We start from the raw sequence: 21735 nt of genomic DNA on the forward strand, positions 1-21735 counted from the left end.
AAGGCTGTATTGTTGAGGATAGAACTGTATGTTTGTGTATGGGTGTGCGTGTTCACGAACGTGTGTGCACTTGTGTGAGACACTGTACCTGTGAGGGCTCGTGTGGAGGTGACTGCACAGGTGAATGTGTAGGAGAGTGTGTGTGCTTGAATGTTATGACCACACGTGCAAGTGTGCATGAGTGTGTAGGTGCACATGCATGTGTAGAACGCACAGGTTTCCGTGCGTGCGGGGGTGTGAACACATGTACCGCCTAAGCACACGTATGTGAGCTCGAGCGTGGGTGGATTCCTGTGTCTTCTGTGCACACCTGTGACCCGTTCAAACCCATCTTTTGAGAATTCAGATAACATCGGGATGGACTCCACCTTAACGTCCCTTCTGCACACTGTCGGGTCAGGCCACCTGCTACTCCTCCCCTCCCCTTCCCCTAGGCCTTTGCACTGGGAAGGGACAGAGGTAGGGGTCGGGTGTGGACCAGGAGATGAAGGGCGGGGCGGGCAGTGGGCATTCTTGCTGACGACGGCTGGGTAGGGAGCAGGGCCCCAGGGAAGAAGCTGAGGCTGGAGGCAGAGGAAGATGGGTAAGAAAGTGAACGCTGCGGGGGTCTGCAGCGGAGAGGCGCGGGAGCCGCAGAGGGGATGCCCTGGTCCCCGAGCCCACAGCATCCGGGAGCGACGCGCAGTAGCTCGGACCCGGCGCTGGGTACCGGGGCGGAGTCGGGAGAGGCTCCGAGGGCCCGGGCGCGGAAAAGCGGCCGCGGGGCGCGCGGGCGCGCAACTCCCCGCAAGCCCTCCCTTCCCCTCCTCTCCCCTGCCGGAGGCGGCGGGGCGGGCGGGCGCGGTTCCGGGGGTGGGCGGGCTGGGCGGGGAGGAGGCGGGGCCGCCGCACTGGCTTCTCCCAGCCCCTCCCGCCCGCAGCCAGAGTGAGCGGAGCCTCGGCCAGCTCTGGGGGGCTGGCGCTGGAGCGCAGCGCAGCGTAGCCCTATCCGTCCGCTCGCGGACTCAACTGGAAGCCGAGCGCTGCCGCGGGAGGCTGGCGATGGGGGCAGGTGCCGCCGGCTGCGCCATGGACGGGCCGCGCCTGCTGCTGCTGCTGCTGCTCCTGCTCCTGGGGGTGAGTGCTAGCCTGAGGGCAGCCTGCGCCCTCTCCTCGGACTGGAACCCCAATGGTTTCCCCGAGAGAAAACAGAACGGAGCGTTCGGGTCCCAGATGCTGGGGGTGGATGGCGGGAGAGGAGCTCCGCTGCCAGGATCCACCGCGGAGCGTCTAGGGTTCTCAGAGCGCAGGAGCGACCCTAAGACCAAGGGTAGAGATGCAGGAGAGAGGGGCGCACGGATGCGGGTCCTCAGGTACGGCGGAGCGTGCGAATGGAGGAGCTGAGAGGGGGTCTCTCGGATGCCTGGGTTCTCCTAGACAGCGTTTGGACGCTCGGCTCTCGAGGCGACTTTCCTCCTGGGCACCTTGATCTCTGGAGGGTCGTGGGACGGAACCCAGGCTGAAGGGAGGGGGATGGGACGGGGATTAGAGATATGAGGGACGAGCGGGGCTGGGGCGGGGAACCAGAGACAAGGAGATAGAACAATGGGGGAGGTCGGAGGGACTGGAGTCTGAGGGGACCGGGCATCGGACAATGAGGGCCAGCCAGACAATGGGGGGGAGGGGCGTGGGAGGGAGAGCTTCGGGGAGCGGCGGTCGGCTGAAGAGAGCGAAGTGGGTTAGGGAGGGCAGAAAAAGGACGGCAGCGAGGGAGAGAGAGAGATGCCAGCGAAATGAAAGAGGGCGGAGAAGGGAGAGCGGACCCCGAAGTGGTCGGGGCCACGCCTGCCCGCCGAGGGACAGTAGGACAAGCAGACAGAGCAGAGGGACGAACGTTTCCCGCGCCTGTCGCGCGCTCTTTCTCGCGGCCTCGCCCAGTCTGGGAACTGAGGCTGGGGATCCGAGGCTGGGAAGGGAGCGCCCACTTCGCCGGGGCGAACCCGCTCCCTGCCTCCCCCGCGACCCGCGGGCTCCTCCGACGCGCTCACTGTGGCGGTTTGAAGCCTCGTGGGGGACCGGAATGGATGGAGCGGGCATCGTGCTACCGGGTCTGGCTGCAGCCAAGTCTCAAGGTGCAGAGCGCCGGGACTCGCGAGGCGGGGAAGGTCCCGGCGGCGCGCAGCCCGGGGTCGCGGCAGCGGAGGCGGCCCGCAGGGGGCGCTGAGAGGCAAGGGCTGTGCCACCCGCAGCTGCGGGCGCGACTCAGGCTGGGCGCCGCGCCCCCGCTCAGATCCCCCCATTAAGTTAAGCCGCGGGAGCGCCGCGCCCGCAGTTCGCTCAGCTCCAGAGCCCAGCGGATCGGGATTCCGCCCGCGCCGCCCCCCACCCCCGCTTTCGGTGGAGGACGCTGGGCACCGAACCGGACGGAGGCGCTGGGACGCCGCGGATTCTGCCTCCGCAGGGGACTGCGGGTCCTCTTAAGCATCTAAGTCTGTCCCGTAGTCCCGATGTGACCTGTGTGGGGCCAGGAACGGAGTGCCCCCACGGAATTTGGCAATGGAAGAGGTGTCGTCACTCTCCCTGCCATCTTCATTTCGCTCAGGCGTTGCGCTCCCAACCCCCATTTTACAGGAAGGAAGACTGAGACTCTGAGAGTTTAAACGACTTGGCTAAGACCTCACAAGCAAGTTAAACCAGAGTGCTAGCCAGGCTGTCCCGCACCTGATTCCCAGCGCAGTACTCCCCATACCTCGTAGCAGGGCAGCCCGGCGTCCCAGCGCCCTACAAGAACCGCGTCTCTCGGCGGGGAGCGGGCTGGACACCATCCCCAGAGTCAGGCCGGAGGTGGAACGTGGGGGCTGGAGTGGGCGGAGACCCACTCCGGACGCTGGCCCCATCCCCGAAGCTCAGCCCCCTGGAGCTGTCAGTACCTGTGGCTTCTCCGGAGATTTGGGGGTGACTGCGGACAAGTCTGCTGACTAACGCGGTGGGTTAGAGATGCTTCTTGACCGGGGAGGTGGGGCTGGGGGGGGGCAGTAGTGCGGCCCCCGGAGCGGCGAGGGCGTGAGCTCCGGACCCGGGCTGAGGAGAGTGTCCCCCCACCCCCAATAGAGAAGAGGCGAGGGAAGAGGGCAGCTGGGCGCGGAGGGCCTGGGGGCTCGGGAAGGTAGACCCCGCGCAGAGCCGGCCGCTCGCAGCCCCTGCGGCTCTTGCCTCCGCCTCGCGGCGGGGCTGCTGTCTGCGGGCTGGCTCTGCGCAGCGCGGCGGTCCGAGTTTCTTCCTGGGCCGCGGCGGTAGAGTGCTGAAACCAGAGCGCGTCCCGGCGGCTGGGCTGGCGGGCCGCGCCGGTAATGGAGGCACTTTGTCATTCAGACGTCTGTAACCGGAGCCGCCGGGCTGGCTAATGCGCCTAATAGGGATGCAACGAGGGCAGCAAATGGGAGGACTCAGGAGCGGCCCCGGCGGGGGAGGCAGCTCCGGGATGGAAGGGGTCTCCACCCCCCTGTACCGGCCGGGCCCATTCACGAGCCTAGATTCTTCCCGGGACGGGATGGGGGGAGGGAGTAATAAAATTGGCTGAGGGCCTACTATGTGCCACACACTGCCCTGGGTAATTTCTCTTGTGTCATTTAATCTTTATAAGATCCCTGCAGAGTAAATCTAGTTATTCCCATTTTACAGTTGAGGGAGTTGAACCTCCCAGACTTTTGGGGCATGAAACAGGCTTCCTTCCCCCAGTCCCTGCGTGGTGGCGCCCTTGTTGGAACCCAGAATGCTTGGCTTGGAGTTTATTCTGTCCTCTGTGTCCCGGTCTCTCCTCCCCCCACCCCCGCCCCAGCCTTCTAGTTCTAGATCACGGAGGGGCAGGAGGACCTTAACCATCACTAGCCCTGAATATTAGATCTGTGTCCTATGTCCTTGGCGCCACAAATTTGGAACTGAGCCCCTTCTCCCCACCCATAGTCCCCAGGCCCCTCTCAAAGTCTTCAGGCAGCCTCAGCATCAGTAATTAGCTCATCTCCTACCCCAAATTCAACTGCTATCTAAAGGAGTAAAGCGCATGTGCCAGCTTCTCCCCGGGTTTGCAATGACCTCAAAAGACCCTCCACATATTTGAAAACTCTCCGACCCCATGGCGGTGGCTAATGGCTCCATTCACCTAAGGAACCCCTTCTCTGAAACTGTTGTGAAGGGTGAGGGCTCATCACGCTGAAGCAGTCATATAGGTTCAAGTGCTTTCAACCATTTTGGTGTGTTTTCTATTTCGTCCAATTTTTTAAATGTTTCAAGGTTTTTAAAAAGTCAGTTCATCTAAGGGCGATTCCACCTTCGTTTTCTGAAAAGACTTGAAATGGCAAGAGGATTGCAAACATTCTCAAAAATGTGTTGAAATCATTCCATCAAATTGGAAATGAGTAAGTGTAATCAATGTCGATTTCAGGCACGTGGTTCTACCATTTTGGTAAATTGATCATTTTGGAGCAGGAAGTCTGAGTCCGTGTCATCCCTCCTTGCTTCCCAAGACTGCCCCGCCCTGGACCAGTAGAGGGTGTGGCAGGGGCCGGGCATTAAGCCACTTAGCAGAATTGCCTCTGTGAGCCTCGGTTTCCCCAGCTGTCAGAGAGGAGATGAAGGCAGTCTCTCAAGTCCCTCCCCCTCAGCATCTTGGCTTCTGGAGTAGCCTCGTGGAGTGATTATCTCCTCTCCCTCATGGGACTGTGACTTCCCCAGGCAGGGGTGGGGAGGGTCAGGGACCATGTCTCATTGGAAACTCTTAGTTCAATGCTGAGCAAATAGTTGTTAACTAGTAAATAGTTGTTAATTAATGAACTGCGAGGAGAACAGTTTCCATTCTCCTTTGGTCCCCGTGCCTTCTTCAGACTCTTCCTGGTGGGTCTTTCTTCATGCCTATCCTGCCCTTCCCCTTAGCTAGTTTCCTCTCTTTGGGCCTGACTTCAGCTCTCCCCTCCCACTGCCTCCCTCGCCAGGCTCAGCAGCTCAGCCTGAGAGGAGCCACTTCTTTGATAAGGAACATTTATTGAACGCCTACTGTATATTGGACAGACTGCATACATTATTTCATGTAATTTTCATGGCAACCCTGAGCAGTCAATATTACCGACCCCACGTTTTAGGCGGGAAAATGCAAGCTTAGGGAGACTGGGAATTGCCCCAAAGGGGCAGACTGTTCAGAAGCAGGTCTGGGGTGTTTTGAAATAGGACACATAATACAAGCCCAGGAAACACACGATCGCTAATTCTGGGGCCTGGAGTCCAAATGCAAGACTCGGGAGAAGAGAGAGGACCGCGGTCTGTGGCAGGGAGAGCAGGCCTCGAGGAAGAAGGGCATGCAGGGGCCAGTCGAGTGCCATGGACAGACCCCCCCCCCCTCAGCTCTCCACAGCCCAGCTCTCTGCTGACCTCAGCCAACTGGAACCCAGCCAAAAGCCACAAAAGAGGCAAGAAAGACCTTGGGAAAGAAAACAGAGGGATCCTGAAGTGTATAAACACCTTCTTCAATCTGATGAGGCAGGTACCATCACCCTTATCTGAAGATGAAGAAACTGAGGCAAAGAGAGATTCCAGCCTGTCCCAGATCACCCAGCTCTAAGCCGTGAGCCAGGATTCAGAGCCACGGAGGCCAGCTCACGCTTTCTATTCAGAGAATGGCCCCCTCCTGGTTCAGCTCCTACCTACACCTTCCTATCCAGCTAGTTACATGGTTTCTACAGATTCAGTTTGACCCACTGAGTTAGAATGGTAGGGGGAGGGGCTGCTCGGATCACAGTCTGGTAGCAGCGAAAATTGACAACTGATATCTTTTTTTTTTTTTTTTAAGATTTTATTCATTTACTTGACAGAGAGAAAGACAGCCAGCAAGAGAGGGAACACAGGCAGGGGGAGTGGGAGAGGAAGAAGCAGGCTCCCAGGGGAGGAGCCTGATGTGGGGCTAGATCCCAGAACACCGGGATCATGCCCTGAGCCGAAGGCAGACGCTTAACGACTGAGCCACCCAGGCACCCCGAAAACTTATATCTTGACAGGAAGGAGGGAGACAGAAACACTAAAATAAATTTAAAAAAAAGGCTGATGGTAGAATTCAGAGACAAAAGTGTGGTGATTTGGGATAAAGAACACAAGGGCTCCAGAATAATCACTGAGTCCCTGAGTCACCGCGAAACGGAGAGGGTATGTTCTAGAATCAGAAGGGTGCAGCCCCCACGGTTAAAATGAAAAACAGTAGGTGATCAGAGCAGCAAATCCTCACCTCTTGGGACATTCGGCTATCCAGAAAGTCACCGCTACCCCACACTTCCCGGCTCGGAGTTCTAGATAACTGAGGTCGTACTGTATTTTCACATTCGGCAATCCCATAGATATACTGGTTGGGTACCAGGCGCTGGGGCGACAACAGTCCTGCCCTCCGGGAGCTAACGGTGAGGTGGGGGACACTGCAGCGTGTCAGACCAGATGAGCACAGTAAATAGGGGCCACATGTCACAGGGCCACTCCGTCTCATCTGGGAGGTGTGGGGGCCACAGGATCACTTTCTTGAAGAAGTGACATTTAAGCATGAGCCCTCAAGGATGAAAAGAAATCCAAACAGACCCTTCTGGAATCTCGCTCTCTCTCCTAGGGAAAAGCTTGCATCTGGGACAGCCCTCGCCCCCACCCCTCCTGGTTTCTGGTCTGCAGATGTTCCCAGACCCTTGTTCCTACCACCTGGGAGGAGATGGTGGCAAATACCCAAGGACATCCCCTCCTGTGCGGCCCGCGCCCTCCCTGCTGGTCTCCTGAGGACCACCAGCTGCCTCCTAGACAGATCTGACCTGTCCAACCCCCTCCTTCCCTAGTTTGAAGGATCGGAGGGAAAGGGAGTATTTTGGGCTATGATCTTGCCAACGGGGAAGCAGAAGAATGTCCAAAAGGACCTTTAACACTCCCCTCTAGTCCCATGACCCCAGAGCCCATACTTCCTCTTGGTACTGAATGGGAACTGCCTGGTCTGAGGCCAGGGAAACAGGCTTTGGAGTTTTATTAGACATGAAGCTTTTTTTTTTTTTTTTTTTTTAAGGAACAGAAACATAAAGCAAGTGGGCAGCATTCCCCCCCCCCCCCCCGCCCCGGGAATCTGGTGCTAAATCGTTCCATCCATGAGCAAAGAGCAAAGATGCCTTGGTGGCAGGAATTTGACTCCCCTTTCCCCTGGTTCCAACGCTGTTCCCACCGGCTGCATGGGGGCGGGGAGTGGAGAGGGCTGGTGCCTGGAAATCAGACTCTGGTGGAGCAGGGCTGCGGCTGGTGAGAGAGGCCACTTCATTATCACTAACAGGCTCCCCTTTCTCCCTGGTTGCTGCCAGACTCTTGCCAATTGGCCGGTTCTTTGCTCTGGCCTGAGTGGTCTCTCTCTCCGTGGGTGAGGAGAGGTGAGGACTCAGAGAGGGAAAGCAGAGCGGGTCAGAACTCCAGGGCACCGTCGGAATTCGAACCCGAGACCCCAATATTGATTATTCTGCTCATTGCATATTTAATAGGTGGAATGGTAGAATGAAGGACCTGGAGGAGGGCCCTGCTAGTCTTTGCTAGAAAAAGGCTTCCCACTGTGGAGACAGAGACGCCTGCAGCTGTGCCTCCCAGTAAGTGGCGTCTGGGCCCGAGTTTAGCTTCCAGTTGCCCCCTTGGCGGGGAGCCCTGCGCCCAAGACCTGTAACCTGTACTGGCCAAAGGCCCACGGCTGGGTCCCAGGCCGCCTTCCCCCTGTGGTGTATCTTCGGGATTCCAGGAGTTGCCGTAACCCCAAGATGAACTCTGTAGAACGTCAGCATCCAGGGCTCTGACCTCACACCCCTGGCAGCCTGCAGGGGCGCACGCTGTCCCCCACTGCCTTTCTTCCCCGCCAGCTTTGATGTGCCTAATGCCTCTGTGGTGAGCTCATCCGGGCCCAGGTGGTTCCAATAGAAGGCTTTAGGAGGGGGTGTTTGATCTCTTGGAAGACACCCCCCTCTCGCTTCTCTCGCCAGTCTGACCTTCTGATCTATCCCCCTGCCCAGGTGTTCCTTGGAGCTGCCAAGGAGGCATGTCCCACGGGCCTATACACCCACAGCGGGGAGTGCTGCAAAGCCTGCAACCTGGGTGAGGGGGTGGCCCAGCCTTGCGGAGCCAACCAGACCGTGTGTGAGCCCTGCCTGGACAGTGAGTACAGGGGGGCGGTCGGGGGAGGGGCGGGGGGAAAGGGAGGGCACCGGGAGGCGCATGCCCATTAGAAGCCTGACAAGGGCTCTGCCCCCAATCAGGGTTCCCTGCCCACCTCTGTATGGGCGCCGGAATGGGTCTGAGCCAGAATAGGAGGCGAGAAGGGAAGCTGAGAATGGCTGAGGGAAGTATGCTGAGGGAGGAGGGGGACCTCGTGATAGGGATCTGCAGGGGGAGCCCCTTCCCAGCCCCCAGGTGGAGAGGCCTGGTAGGAGAATGTGGCCAGGTGGGAGGAGTAGCTGATGCGAAGACCAGCTAAAAATAGCATCTGCACTGTAAAATCAATGGCTGCCACTTACCCTCCCCGTGTTTGGGGGGAGGGGAGGAGGATCAAATCTGGAAACTGACCTTGGGGGATCCTGGGAGGGTGTGGCTAACCTTCCCCCCAGGCCAGCTGTTCCCCAGCTCTGCCCATGGAAGCGGAGCTTTCCAGAAGTAGCAAGAGTGGGGACTGTCCTCACTGTGGGGTGGTGTCTGATGGGAGAGGGGAGAGGGCTGCTGTGGCCTGTCCTACCTGGGATTTCCTCGGGAAGGGGAGAGAACCCCATCTTCCGGGGCTGCTGCTAAGGGATTCAGAAGGACGGCAGGTCTGCGGTCTCAATTCTGTGTGCTTTTGACCCAGGACTCTCTGTTCCTGCTGGATGCCCCCAGCCTCAGTTGCTGCCTTCAGGCCATGGGCTCAGTGCTCTTCGCCTGCCCAGAACCTTTCCTCCCTGCCTAGGGTCACATCCTGCCTCCTACTTGGCACCTTCCGCCCACCTGGAGGGCGGGTGGGAACCATACCAGATTCTTCTTTAATCATGATGGGAACAAGGGCATAGGAACTGGGAACTCTTCTTCTTCTTCTTCTTCTTCTTCTTCTTCTTCTTCTTCTTCTTCTTCTTCTTCTTCTTCTTCTTCTTCTTCTTTTACGATTTATTTGTTTATTTGAGAGAGAGAGAGAACACAGAGGGGAGGGGTAGAGGGAGAGAGAGAGAAAATCCTAAGCAGACTCCCCACTGAGCACAGAGCCCAACTCGGGGCTCGATCCCACAACCCCGAGATCATGACCCGAGCTGAAACCAAGAGTCAGACGATTAACCAACTGAGCCACCCAGGTGTCCCAGGAACAGGGAGCTCTGGACCCATCTGCCTAGTCTGACCCCTGGATTCTTCTCTCAACCCCCCTCCCCCAACACACACACACAGCCTATCTACCAGGCAACCCCAACTCCTTGGTATCCCCGGACACACAGTTTTCCTCTCTCCATGCCTGTGGATCCTGGAGCTCCATCCCGCAGGAGAGAAAGGCCTGGGCCTCGATGGGGAGGCTAGGCATCCCGTAATGCCTTTACCACCTGGCCATCTGGCCACCTGCCCTGCCCTACCAGGGTTTCCTTCCCAGGACAGGGTTGGCCAACCATTGGCTGTGCTGGGACCTCTCTCATTTCCTAGACTCCTGCCCAGGTCCTCTCCGCCCTGGGCCCTAAGTCTCCCAGGATGGGAACCCACTCCCTTCTGTCAAAGCAAGAGGTGGGGTAGAGGAGCCTGGGAGAGGCAGGCTCTGGCATCTCCGGGGAAAGGGAGACAGGAGCTGGACACCAGCTAGGAGGTGGTGGCAGGAGTCCACGCTCCCATTTGCTCCCTCTGTTCCCCTCCCCCGCTCCAGCTGCGTTAACAGGCCGCCTTTATAAGCTCACTTTATGGGATGGAGACCCCAGCGGACTTTCCCTCTATCTTCAAAACGTTTCCACAAGGAAACCCATTAAGCTCCTGCCTTCATTCTCTGCCAAAAAAGACCACATTTTTCCCACCCCCTAAAACTGTCTCCCAGGAGTTTTCTACTAATTTTCTGTATTTTCCCATGGGCAACCCCCCCATTTCTCTCCCCCTGCAGTGTGACTAAACCCACCCCCCACCCCTGCCACGTGCCAACCAGATAGAACCCTCCTGTTTGTCTAAACTGGATGTCCTGCCTTGGCTGTTTATGTTCGGAAGTCCTTTCTGCAGACTCTATCCCTGCAACCCAAGTTCACCGGACTTGCCGCTGCCCACCCCAGGGAGCCCACCCTTGGTCGGGTCCCTGCGGTGTGCCTAGTGCTTTATGGTCGAATTTCATTCATTCCTCACCGCAACCCTGTGAGTGGAGATATTATTCTCTGTTTTACAGAGAAAGAAAAAAAGCTCAAAGAGGTGACGTGAAACACCCAGAGTCACAGAGCTAATAAGTGGCAGAAGCAGGTTTGGGTCCAGGTCGGCCCTGTTCCTGGGAAGAGAGACACAGGCGGTTCGTTCCTCTGCCAGAACCGGCTGGAAACTGTCTCCTTCCAGGCCCATCCCTGTCTTGTCTTCTCTTCCCCTCAGTTGCTTTCCTTTTCATTTCTCTCTGCTTTCCTTTCTTTACATCTGCTTCTCCATCCGCCCCCCCCCCCCCCACCCGAAGATAATGACTCTGTGCTCCGTCTGGTCTTTTGATTCCTTTAGAAAAGGTTGAGAGCAGAACCCACAATAGGCCTCGATTTCCCTCCAGTGGGATCCTAGACTTTACTTCTGCGTCCACATTCTGAACACTCCTTCCCTGCGTCCACATTCTGAACACTCCTTCCCTGGTTCCCGATTCCTAAATCCTGCTCTTTCTGCCCTTGAAGCAAGGATACATCCTCTTGGAATCAGACTGGCACAGAGTTCTGCACCTGGGAGGTAGGGATGGAGAAGATTTGGCTCTGTGCCTTCCCCCTCCTTGCACACAGAGGAGAGGACCCTGGCATCCCCCAGCGTTCCTCCCCTTATTAGATTAGACCTCACATCCATTAAGAGAGCATGAGTCAAGAGTGAGCTTGGAAATCTCCCCTTTGTGCCACTGGGAAGGGCAGAGGACCATACGGGCAGGTCCTTCTTGCTTTCTAGCTCCAATCCCTCCTGCTGTTACCTCGTCGGGAAGTCCATTCCCACCTTCAAGAGCCAAGCCCTTAAGCAGCGTAGGGTAGCGCCATGGGTGGGAAATTCTGCCGTCTAACCCTGGTCAGGCCACACCTGAGCCCCCACCCGCGCGGAGAGGACTAGAAGGACAGCGGAGGCGGGAGGCTCCCTCGTGAGGGTGAAGGCCCGCCCGTGCCTGGGTAGGGTTCACAGCCCAGCTCTGGCCTGCGGGGAAGGCTGGGTGGGAACTACGCTCAGATTATTCCTTAATCGTGCTGGGAACAAGGGTACAGCGCTGGGAACTCTCTAAAGAGAATTTGCCAAGAAATGTGCGGGGCTCCAGCTGGGTTTCCCCGCGGAGCCTCACAGTCACTGTTTCCAGGCCTAGGGCTCCCGGTGCTCCTGGCCCCCTTCCTCCTTCTCACAGACCCGGGATCCCGAGGGAGGAGGGTCCCACGGGCAGCCCCCCCCGCCCGCCTCCCCTCTGCCTCCCAGGTGCCCAGGGGGCGGGCGGCGAACTTCGTGCCCCCGGCTGCCCCGCGTGTCCCTCTGCCCCCAGGCGTGACCTTCTCGGACGTGGTGAGCGCCACGGAGCCGTGCAAGCCGTGCACCGAGTGCGTGGGCCTGCAGAGCATGTCGGCGCCGTGCGTGGAGGCGGACGATGCCGTGTGCCGCTGCGCCTACGGCTACTACCAGGATGAGACAACGGGCCGCTGCGAGGCGTGCCGCGTGTGCGAGGCGGGCTCGGGCCTCGTGTTCTCGTGCCAGGACCGGCAGAACACCGTGTGCGAGGAGTGTCCCGACGGCACGTACTCCGACGAGGCCAACCACGTGGACCCGTGCCTGCCCTGCACCGTGTGCGAGGACACCGAGCGCCAGCTGCGCGAGTGCACGCGCTGGGCCGACGCCGAGTGCGAGGGTGAGCGCGCCGGGCCGAGGTCGCCCCCTGGGGGTCGGGGAGGGCCGGGGGCGGCCAGGAGGGGGGTTTGGGGGCGTGCTCGCTGGCCTCCAGCCGGCCTCCCCGAAACCCCAGGCCCATAGGACCCTCTCACTGTGTCCTGCCGTGGACTGCGTGTTTGGAAAGTCCGCGTCCTCCTCCCAGGCGGCGGCTCCGCTCCAACTCAGTGGCCAGGGCTTTCTTCATCGGTGGCTGCCAGCTCGGGATTGGATGGGCAGCAGATAGCAGCTCAGAGGTGGCCACCGTGGCCCTGATCCTGGAGAGGGCTCTCTGGGCTGGAAAAAGGGGCTTGAGGACCCTCAGGAGTTGGGCCTCTTTGGCTCTGGTCTGGGTCCACGGTGGTTTTTGGCCCTGGGACCTGGGGAGCAATCTGCCCTGTCACTATCTGAGTGATGGTAGGGAGGTCGCTCTTGTCTCTGGACCTCCGTTTCCTCATGGGTCATACAGTTTTCAGGGATGTTGTGGGTTAGGGAAGGTGGCTGGCCCACTTTGACTGGTGATGTCTGGGTGCGTGGTTTACCATGGTTGTTCCCCTTTAGCCAAGGATGACGTTGGACTCAGGGAATGCCCTCAGGGCCCAGAGGAAGGAGGGCAGCAGCAGGCCCAGGGCTCGGGAGCCCAAGGAGGAGGCCAGTGCACATGGAGGGCTGTCGGCCCCAGGGTGGGTAGGAACTGGGTGCACTCACCTTCGCCAGGCATGGGGCCCCAAGGAGTGCACCCAGTTCCTCCTGGGTGGGAGGAGGAAGAAGGATGGCGGCTGGGGCAGAGCTGTTTTGGATTCTGGTTGGTGACATCCGCTCTGCAGGCAGGCGAGTGGGCTTTTCTGCTGCAGGGAGAGGGTGACGGCGCCTTTACTTTCTTTCTGTCCATCCCCCTGTGGCTGGGCACCTAGTTGGCTGCTTTCCTTTGGTACCTCTCCCTCAGGGTGCCCTCCCTCTGAGCCCGTTCAGGGAGCCCCACATCTGATGGAAAAAGACAGCCCTTGCCCCAGTCTGATGAGGTAGACGTCCCAGCATTTAGTTCCCAGGAGGTCCCCTGTTTTGGTGGAGGCAGCCCAGCCTCTGCCTTCAGTCAGTCCCCAGTCAGATGGGGGAGACAGATCCCCTGCCGTGGGGAGCCTGCCTGCCTTCCACATCCCGTGATCCCTGGCTTCCGGCTTGGGGAGCTCAGGGTGGGGAGGGCGGTTAAACTGGGCTGAGACCAGGTGTGCGTGTGAAGCTTCCTGCATGGGGTTTGGGAGGGGTGGGGGGAGTGGGGCCCAGAATATAGTGGTTCCGGTGGCAATTGCCCTCAGCCAGGAGACAGGCAAGTGGCGTCAGGCACAGGGCAGAGCTGGGAGGGAGTTTCAGCAGCTGGCAGCAGGCAGGCGGGCCGCACGGTTCACGGGCAAGTCCGGACCAGCCAGTGGGGGGACTTAGTCAGGGGTGCGGTTAGAGCAAAGAACGGTGGTGGCTGGGGGAGGGGTGGGTCCTGCCTTTTGACGCGTTCACAGATTGCTCTCAGATACCACCCTACTTTCCCAGCCGTCCTGCCCCTGTCCTGTTCCTGCTCTAGCCTCTGAAGGGTTAAATGTCTGCTGGGAACAGAGGGAACACTTCAGGAAATGGAATTGGATGCGTGGTTTGGGTGCCCCCCCTTCCAGTGCACTGTACTTCCTTGCATATACATTTCAGGTGTCAACATGGTGACTCACTCCGCCTTGGGGCAGAAGGGTACCACCCCCCCACCCCTCGCCCCAGCGAAATTTGGGTTTGGGAGTAACCTGGTCCCTCTTTCCACCCCTAAGTCTGACAGCTCCCATTCCGGAAATGGCTGTCAGGACTCGCCAAGGGCTTAGGGGGTTGGAATGCTGGTGGACATGGCCACATCTGGATCTCATCCTTCTGTCCACACCGCCCCCCCCAGCCCTGCCCCAGAGGGGATTGGAGAGATGAGGAGAAAGTGCCCTGGACGGCCCTGTCTTCAGCCTGGTCTGTCCCTTAATGCCCACTGTCAGTCTTTCCCATTTGAGATTTCTGGAATCTCTATGATGGCCTGATTCATCAACACCCCCCAACGTACCTTCAGCCTCTGGGGTGGGAGTGGTCCAGCCAGTTGTCTCTCAGCCTCAGGGCTCAGACGGCCCCACCAGCTTGCCCAGTCCCCTAGCAGGGCAAGGGAAGACCCTCCCCAGTGCGACACCCTGTCTGGGGCTGCCAAATGACAGGGCTGTGTCTCCTCCACTTCCTACCCTACCCCTGCCCCCCAGGACTGAGCTGGGGGAGGGGGAACATGGGGCAACAGATGGCAGCCCCCTCCCCAGTGCCAGCCAGATGGATTCCAGATTCCCATCTGGGGGCCTTACCCCTCAGAAGGTGCTGAAAATGGGGGCCTTTGAACCATCTTTGTCTTGAGCCGAGGAGGCCCGAGAGACCAGGGGGCAGCTTCCACTCCGACTTGGGTGGGCCAACTGGGAGTGGGGCAGGGCTGAGCTGGGGAGCAAAGGGCCTCCCCTTCACCCCGTTGGCATGTCCTGTCTGCTTCCCCTCCCTGCCCCAGGCGTGGGAAGTGAGGACGGATGGGGTAGGCACCTTTGCCCGGACAGGTACCCCCAGGCTGTCTGGAGCCCACCGCCCCTGGGACTGCCCCTGGCTGGGCGGCAGAATGGAAAATGCCACCCACTGCTGCCAGGAGGTGCCAGGTCCCCTGTTGGGGAGGCTGGCAGTGCCCACTGACATGAAAGGGCCTAGGTGGGTGACGAGGCACAGTCCTCCCCGCCTCCCCCCTCAGGCAGCGGGCAATACCTTCTTTGGAGGCCTCCTCCCCACCAACAGCCTGCTTCCGCCCAGGGGGGCTTGGGGCTACCAACACTGTCTTCTCTGGGTGGCGAGATCAGATGGTTTGGTTTGGGGGGGCACACAGGGCAGGAAACAGAGGCTTCACTGGCTAAGGACCGGCTGGAGGGAAGCAAGCCAGCTGGGCGCCCCCTACCCTGTCCAAGCTGAGCGCTAGGACATCAGAGACCAGAAGGGAGGCTGAGTGTCAGTTCTTGGGGAGCTGATTTGCGGGGAGGTGTCTCTGTGTCCAGACCTGAGACTGGGATGACTGGGGCCATTGGGACAAACTGGGACGAGGGAGGTTACAACATTCTCCCAGAGTGATTCCAGCTAGAGGCCGCCTGGTGCCCACTCTCTCTTCTTCGCATGTTTGCCTCCATGCCAGGCTTCTGGGGACCCAGGGAGGGAGAAGAGAGTCGTAGGGTCACAGCTTCACCTCAGATGGAAGGGGGCTTAGAGACCACCTCTCTTAGCATCCCCATTCTATAGATGGGGAACGGAGGTCTTGAGAGGTGAAGGGAACCGTCCAGGGTCACACAGTCTGTCAGTGACAGAGCCGAAGGGGACTCAGGCCCCTGCTCTTCTCCACCATCATGACTCATACACATAATCCCGGCCTTCAGGCCTGTGTGTGATAGCTGGGCACAGTAGCCCCTGGCGCGGGGCAGGGCCTGGGGAAGAAGTCCCGGAGTGGGTCGGAAGTGCAGGGGCGGGGCTTGCAGAGGTTGGGGGGAGCGGGCCCTCACGCCTGTAGCTCCTTCCCCCAGAGATCCCTGGCCGTTGGATTACCCGGTCCACACCCTCGGAGGGCTCAGACAGCACCGCCCCCAGCACGGAGGAGCCAGAGGGACCACCAGAGCAAGACGTCATAGCCAGCACCGTGGCCGACGTGGTGACCACAGTGATGGGCAGTTCGCAGCCCGTAGTGACCCGAGGCACTACCGACAACCTCATCCCTGTCTACTGCTCCATCCTGGCCGCCGTGGTTGTGGGCCTAGTGGCCTACATTGCCTTCAAGAGGTGAGAGAGGGGGACACGGGGCAGAGAGCAGGGTCTTTGCTCTCAAGGAGGGCTTTACTGCGACCTTGACCTGAAAATTCACACATTTTTAAACTCAGCCCCAAACCACAATCATCCTTACCTCCAGCAGCCCCATGTCAGGGGAGTGGGGTGGTCTCTGTCCTGCTCTGGCACCAGCACCTCCCCGCCCCCATACTGCTCCCCTCCCTGACTCCCTACCCCCAAAGGCACACCAAGCTTGCTTTACCAGCCACCTGTGCCCTCAGCCGTCAAACCCCACTGACCCCCAGTGACCGATGTGTGCATGTGTCTCTTCCTTCCCATGTCACATTGGGGACGTTGTGGCACCCACACCCAGAAATTCAGGATGTGCAAGAACTTCTGGAAAGTGTTTTACTTATTTATTTATTTATTTTTAAAGATTTTACTTATTTGAGAGAGAGAGAGAGAGAGTGCATGAGCTGGGGGAGGAGCAGAGGGAGAGGGAGAGAGAGAATCTCAAGCTGACTCCACGCTGAGCTCAGAGCCCACGCGGGGCTCCATCTCACCACCCTGAGATCATGACCTGAGCCAAAACCAAGGCACTCAACCGACTGAGCCACCCAGGCGCCCCCGAAAGTGTTTTAAATGTTTCAGCGCATTTTGCATTCTTAAAAGGAGAATCTTTAAAGTAATACATGCTTGTTTGGGTAAATGCAAACAAGACCGATGTCTTGTAAAGCAAAAAGTAAAAGCCCTCTTTTATCTGCCCAAATCCTACCTCTCTCCTCATTGGAATCTGTTTGGAATGGATCCTTTCCAGCCATTTTCTGTGCCTTTATAAACACATGTACATAAAACTTTTTATAGTTGTACGTAAACACACACAGGGTTTTTTTTGTTTTTTTTTTAAGCATCAATGGGATCATACTATCCATACTCTACAGCTCACCTTTTCACTTAATCTCCCTCGGGAGAGCTTTCCCCAGGACGTAACGGATTATCTGACTGTTGGTAACTGCTCACTCAGTGTATGGACAGATCCTAATTTATTTCAACAGTCTTCTGTAGATGCACGTTTGATTTGTTTTCAGCTTTTTCATATTGCCAATAATAGCCGAGGAAATCCTTGTGTCTATCCCCGCACACATGTGGGAGTAGTTTAGCAGGGTAGACTGGGAACCGTGGAATTCCTGAGAAATCACCGGAGGCACCATTCATTCCGCGAACATTTCGCTGAACCTTCACGGCGCGCGCCGAGCCCTGAGCGCCGGTCCGCCCGCGCGGTGCTCTCGGTACAGGCCAGGGGCAGGCGGAGATGGAGAGAAAGAAGAATCATAGGTGTTCTGGTTGGGGGGCTGGGGTTGCACACCTGAGGGGGCCCGGGCCCCCACACCCCAGAGCACAGATCCCTGAGGCACCTGACACGGGGCCTGTCCTCTGGCTCCAGGTGGAACAGCTGTAAAGAAAACAAACAAGGAGCCAACAGCCGGCCTGCGAACCAGACGCCCCCGCCCGAGGGGGAAAAGCTCCACAGTGACAGTGGCATCTCTGTGGACAGCCAGAGCCTGCATGACCAGCAGCCCCACACTCAGACGGCCGCAGGCCAGGGTAAGCAGTGAGGCTGGGCCGGGTGGGGGGGTGGGGGGGGGCCGGGGGGGCGGGGGGGCTGAGGTAGGGAGGAAGGGAGTGATTCAGGGTAGACTGGAGGAAGGACTGCCAGAGGGGCTGGCTCACAGGGAACCGGGTGTCTGTGTAGGATGAGAGAAGCAAGGGTGAGCGAACGGGGAGGAGAGGTCTTTCCAGTGGAGAGATGTGGGAGAGGGGAGCTTTGACAAACTGGAGCATCCAGACTCATCAGGCTAATTGTCCCCCCTAGGGCTAATTACTCCCCAAAGTGGCTGCAATTAGCCTCCTGCCCTGCACTTCTGGGGAACAAGTAGTTAATTATGGACCCTCATTAGCGGCCCAGAGCCCAGCTCCAGGACACTTGCTGTGCTGGAGTCTGGGACTAAGTCCTATGTCCCCCGCAGCCCCCCCTGACTAATTGCTGCGGGGCCGAGATGGGGTGAGATGGTGGGCCTAGTGCCGAAGCTGTGGGCAAGAGGGGGTGTGAGTCAGCACCCCCGGCCCCTCCACAGCCCTGCTCCCAACCAGGACCTCCTCTTGGCTATCCCTGTGCCTCAGGGCCCTTGGGGTTTCCCCACCCTGGGAGGAGGAATGCCTCAGCCCTTCTTGGGTCTTACCTCCGGGGCCCCCATACCCACTGCAGGGAAAAGGGGGTCCGGAGGTAGCCTCTGATGCCCCCTGGGTTCTTGGCAGCCCTCAAGGGGGATGGAGGTCTGTACAGCAGTCTGCCACCAGCCAAGCGGGAGGAGGTGGAGAAGCTGCTCGATGGCTCTGCGGGGGACACCTGGCGACACCTGGCAGGCGAGCTGGGCTACCAGCCTGAGCACATAGACTCCTTCACCCACGAGGCCTGCCCCGTCCGAGCCCTGCTTGCCAGCTGGGCCGCTCAGGACAGCGCGACGCTCGACGCCCTCCTGGCCGCCCTGCGCCGCATCCAGCGAGCTGACATCGTTGAGAGCCTGTGCAGCGAGTCCACGGCCACGTCCCCGGTGTGAGCCGCCCGGAGCCCCTGCCCTGCCCCCACATTCCGACGACTGATGCTCCAGCCACCCCCACGGGCCAGCGTCAGAGCTGAGCTCCTCTGGGCAGGGCCACGGAGCCCGGGCCCCTCCACCACAGCCCTGTCCCTGCTCCCGTGTGGCCCCATCGCTTCTGATCACTGTCTCCAGCGCCAGAAGCGCCCCTGCTGCCTCTCCCACCCTGCCCCTAACCATCACATCTTACATCTTCTGCTCCCTTCTCCCCACACTTCTAGGTGGGCCAGCCCCTCCCACCCCAGCAGGTGTCAGGCCTGAGGGGCTGACACCAAGGATGGTGTTGGGGGCAATGACAAAGCCCCAGAGACTCAAAGGGAGAGACTGAGGAACCAGAGCCATGGGCTCTACACTGTGAACTTGGGGAATGAGGGACCATCGTTGTGGCCTACATCCTCCCTCAGCCCCCTCACCCTCCTCTCTGGCCCAAGATGAAGACTACCCGAGGCTTGTCAGAGCTGGAAGGGGGTTTTGAAGTCTAGTCCACGCCCTTTGTTTTACGTAAGGACAGCCAAGCCCAGAGAGAGGGAGTGACTTGCCCAAAGCCACTCCCAATGGGGAGGACAAATGTGGGCTGGCCCCCCACTCTCTGAATTAGGGGGTGTAGGCCTCAGGTTTGCTTGAGGGCAGGGAGCCGGGCGGGGTGGGGGAGGAGGGGGGCAGGCAACCCTCTGGGAAATGTCTCAAAGCCAAATCCAGTCTGCCCTCCACCGTCTTCAGGCCCGTACAACCCCCGTGGAGATGGGAGGCTTCGCCCAAGGCCAGGTGTGCTGATCCATCGTGGTCAGTGACGGACTGGATCGAGCACGGTTTGGTGTTTGTGGAAAGGGGTGCCGCTCAGGCGTGTCAGTGTGGCACCCGTGGTATGGCCCAGCCTGCAGGCACCCTCCGTCCCGGCACAGCCCCAGAGCCAACACGGGCAGGATCTTCAAAACCAGCCCTGGGGGTTAGGGACTCAGGGCCCCGACCTGCGACAAACAGATCCACAGACACACATAACACACACATGCACACACGCACACACGCGCACGTGCACACACATACACACACACACACACACACACACACACACACACACACACAGAGGATGAGAAATCCTGCTTTTCTCCACGAGTTCTCTTGGGCTGGGACCGGATCCTGCCCAGGGCCGCTGCCAGAGAAACACTGAAGGGATTTGAACTCAGCTTGCCCTCTTCCCTCGCCCCTGGCTTGGCGGGCCAAGGACGGCTGAGGCTTGAGCTGGCGTCTGGCTTCCGAGGGCTTGCACGTGGAGGAATGCTCCCCCCCGCCTGTCCTTCCTTTTCCTGCAAGCACGGGTTTGGCTGGGCTCCGACGGTTGCAGTGAAGAAAAGCGGACCAGTGTGGGAACGCAGCAAGAAGGAACTGAGGGAGACTGTGGCCCGCGGAGGGCCTCTCCCAAGTTTAGAGGACCCTGCGAAGGATTGTTTGTTCCCTAGCTTGGTGCCGGAGAGGGGCCGTGAGGTCTCATGAGGTCCCTTCTGGCCTGTTCTGTTTTGCTTGACTTTGGAATGAGTGTGGCGCCCCTCTATTTAGCATGACCGAGCCCCAAGCCCCAAGCAGGGTGTGCGCTGATGGCCACCCCCTCCCCTGCCCAGGGTTCTCCCAGCTCCGTGTAAGGGACTGGGGGCATTGTAAGTAGATGGCATTTCTGTGACCTCAATCTGATGGGGGGAGGAAACTCACCTGCTGGCCCCTCACCTGTGCACCTGGAGAGCCAGATTGGAGTGTATTTATTTCCCTCCCCAGCAGCTGGGGAGGGGGTTGGGGTACTACAAGTATGTTTTAGCATGTGTTTGGTTCTGGGGCCCCTTCCGCCTCCCTTTGGGCCGAGATGAAGCCCTTTTGGCCCCCCAGCTGGGGGCTGCGAGCTCCAGACTCCCTGTCACCTCCCCCTTGCATCCTGTGTAATCATTTCTTGGGCCTTCCTAAAACCTACACATAAAACATAAATGATGAACATTATAATAGCAAAGAAAAAAAACCAGTGCAAAAAGATTTTTCTGGAAACACACGTGATTGGAGCCTATGGGGGTTGTGTGTGGCGGGAGTGGGGGGACCCAGGTATAATTTCTAATTTGGTGAGTTCCTGTCCTATTGTCCCCCCCCACAAAATGGGGAGTTTTCACTGATACCAAGCAAATGCACATGTGTAGCCATGAAGTTTATTGACGTGGGAGAGGGAAGGAGTGGGGGCCCTCTGCCCCCAGGTTTTGGAGAGGAAAAGTGAAAAATGACCACGCAGGAAGCCGCCAGCTGTGAACTTGACCAGATGTCAGAAGTAAAACTGACCACAGGGGAGCCAGGGGCTGGCTGGGAGGGCCGGGTCGCAACCCCGCAGCTCCCAGCCACCCACATGGCCTGGGAGACACACACGCACACCCACACACACGCACGCACACACAGGGTCTGGCTCCAGATGGCCTGGCAGGAGTCCGGCTGCTTGGCCCGCAGTTAGGCAGGCCCCTCCCTGGCGGCTCTCTGGGGCAGGTCCCAACCCCGGCTCCTGGCAGCCTGGCTTGGAGCCCCGCCTGGCCCGGGGAAGCGGCAGGGGTCCCGGCCCCAGGCCTGCGCCCCTCTCCGAGGCTGGTCCCGCAGCCGGTCAGAGCAGCTCAGCCTCTGCTGGTCACTTGGCCGGGTCTTCTGGTGGGGCTGGCTTGTGGCTGCTGGGGAAGGCCACGGGAGGCTTGCTTTTCCCGGAAAGAACAGCAAACAAACCTTCCTGGTCTCAGGGTCATGGCAGGGGCTAGCCGGGCCCCAGCCAAGGGTCAGGCATGAGGCGGAGGGGGGAGCTGTCTTCCATCTCCCACCCCCTCCACGTCTGTGAGGGCTGTGAGGAGCGCAGGTGGAGGGGGGAGATTCAGAGTAGGTAAGAAAAACACTGGTACCTGGGTAACCCCCAGTGTGATGGGGAGACAGGTTCTAACTTGAGGGAGCCTCCCGTCTGCGGGAGAAAACACCGTCCCAGACTTTGGGTACCTCTAATCTGATGAGGGAGGTTCAATTCCCGCCCTAAGAGAGCCCCCTCTAATTTGGTGGGGGAGAGCCAGACGCTGCCTGTGGGACCCAGGGAGACACACTCCTGTAATCCCGATGGGGAGACAGCAGACAGGCCCTGGATGGTACGTGGTGCCCTGCTAGGGATGAGCGG

General features: G+C 59.2%; 1 protein-coding gene across 1 annotated transcript; it reads left to right on the forward strand.

Moving 5' to 3' along the window:
* The first annotated feature begins 937 nt into the window (after positions 1-937).
* On the forward strand, positions 938-20591 carry NGFR (nerve growth factor receptor). The gene is made up of 6 exons (XM_045813811.2): positions 938-1116; positions 8031-8172; positions 11690-12049; positions 15672-15924; positions 17354-17514; positions 18226-20591. Exons 1-6 carry the CDS (start codon positions 1042-1044, stop codon positions 18525-18527), a joined length of 1293 nt encoding a protein of 430 aa, XP_045669767.2. The 5' UTR covers positions 938-1041; the 3' UTR covers positions 18528-20591.
* Positions 20592-21735: the final 1144 nt, after the last annotated feature.

This window comes from Ursus americanus, chromosome 23 (assembly GCF_024610735.1).
Source record: "Ursus americanus isolate L20-20 chromosome 23, mUrsAme1.1.p, whole genome shotgun sequence".
NCBI lineage: Eukaryota > Metazoa > Chordata > Mammalia > Carnivora > Ursidae > Ursus > Ursus americanus.

Coding starts and splice junctions, on each gene's coding strand:
- NGFR (XM_045813811.2), top strand. CDS start 1,042: ATGGGGGCAGGTGCCGCCGGCTGCGCCATGGACGGGCCGCGCCTGCTG. Junction 1,117..8,030: donor TGCTGCTCCTGCTCCTGGGG/GTGAGTGCTAGC, acceptor CCCCCTGCCCAG/GTGTTCCTTGGAGCTGCCAA. Junction 17,515..18,225: donor TCAGACGGCCGCAGGCCAGG/GTAAGCAGTGAG, acceptor GGTTCTTGGCAG/CCCTCAAGGGGGATGGAGGT.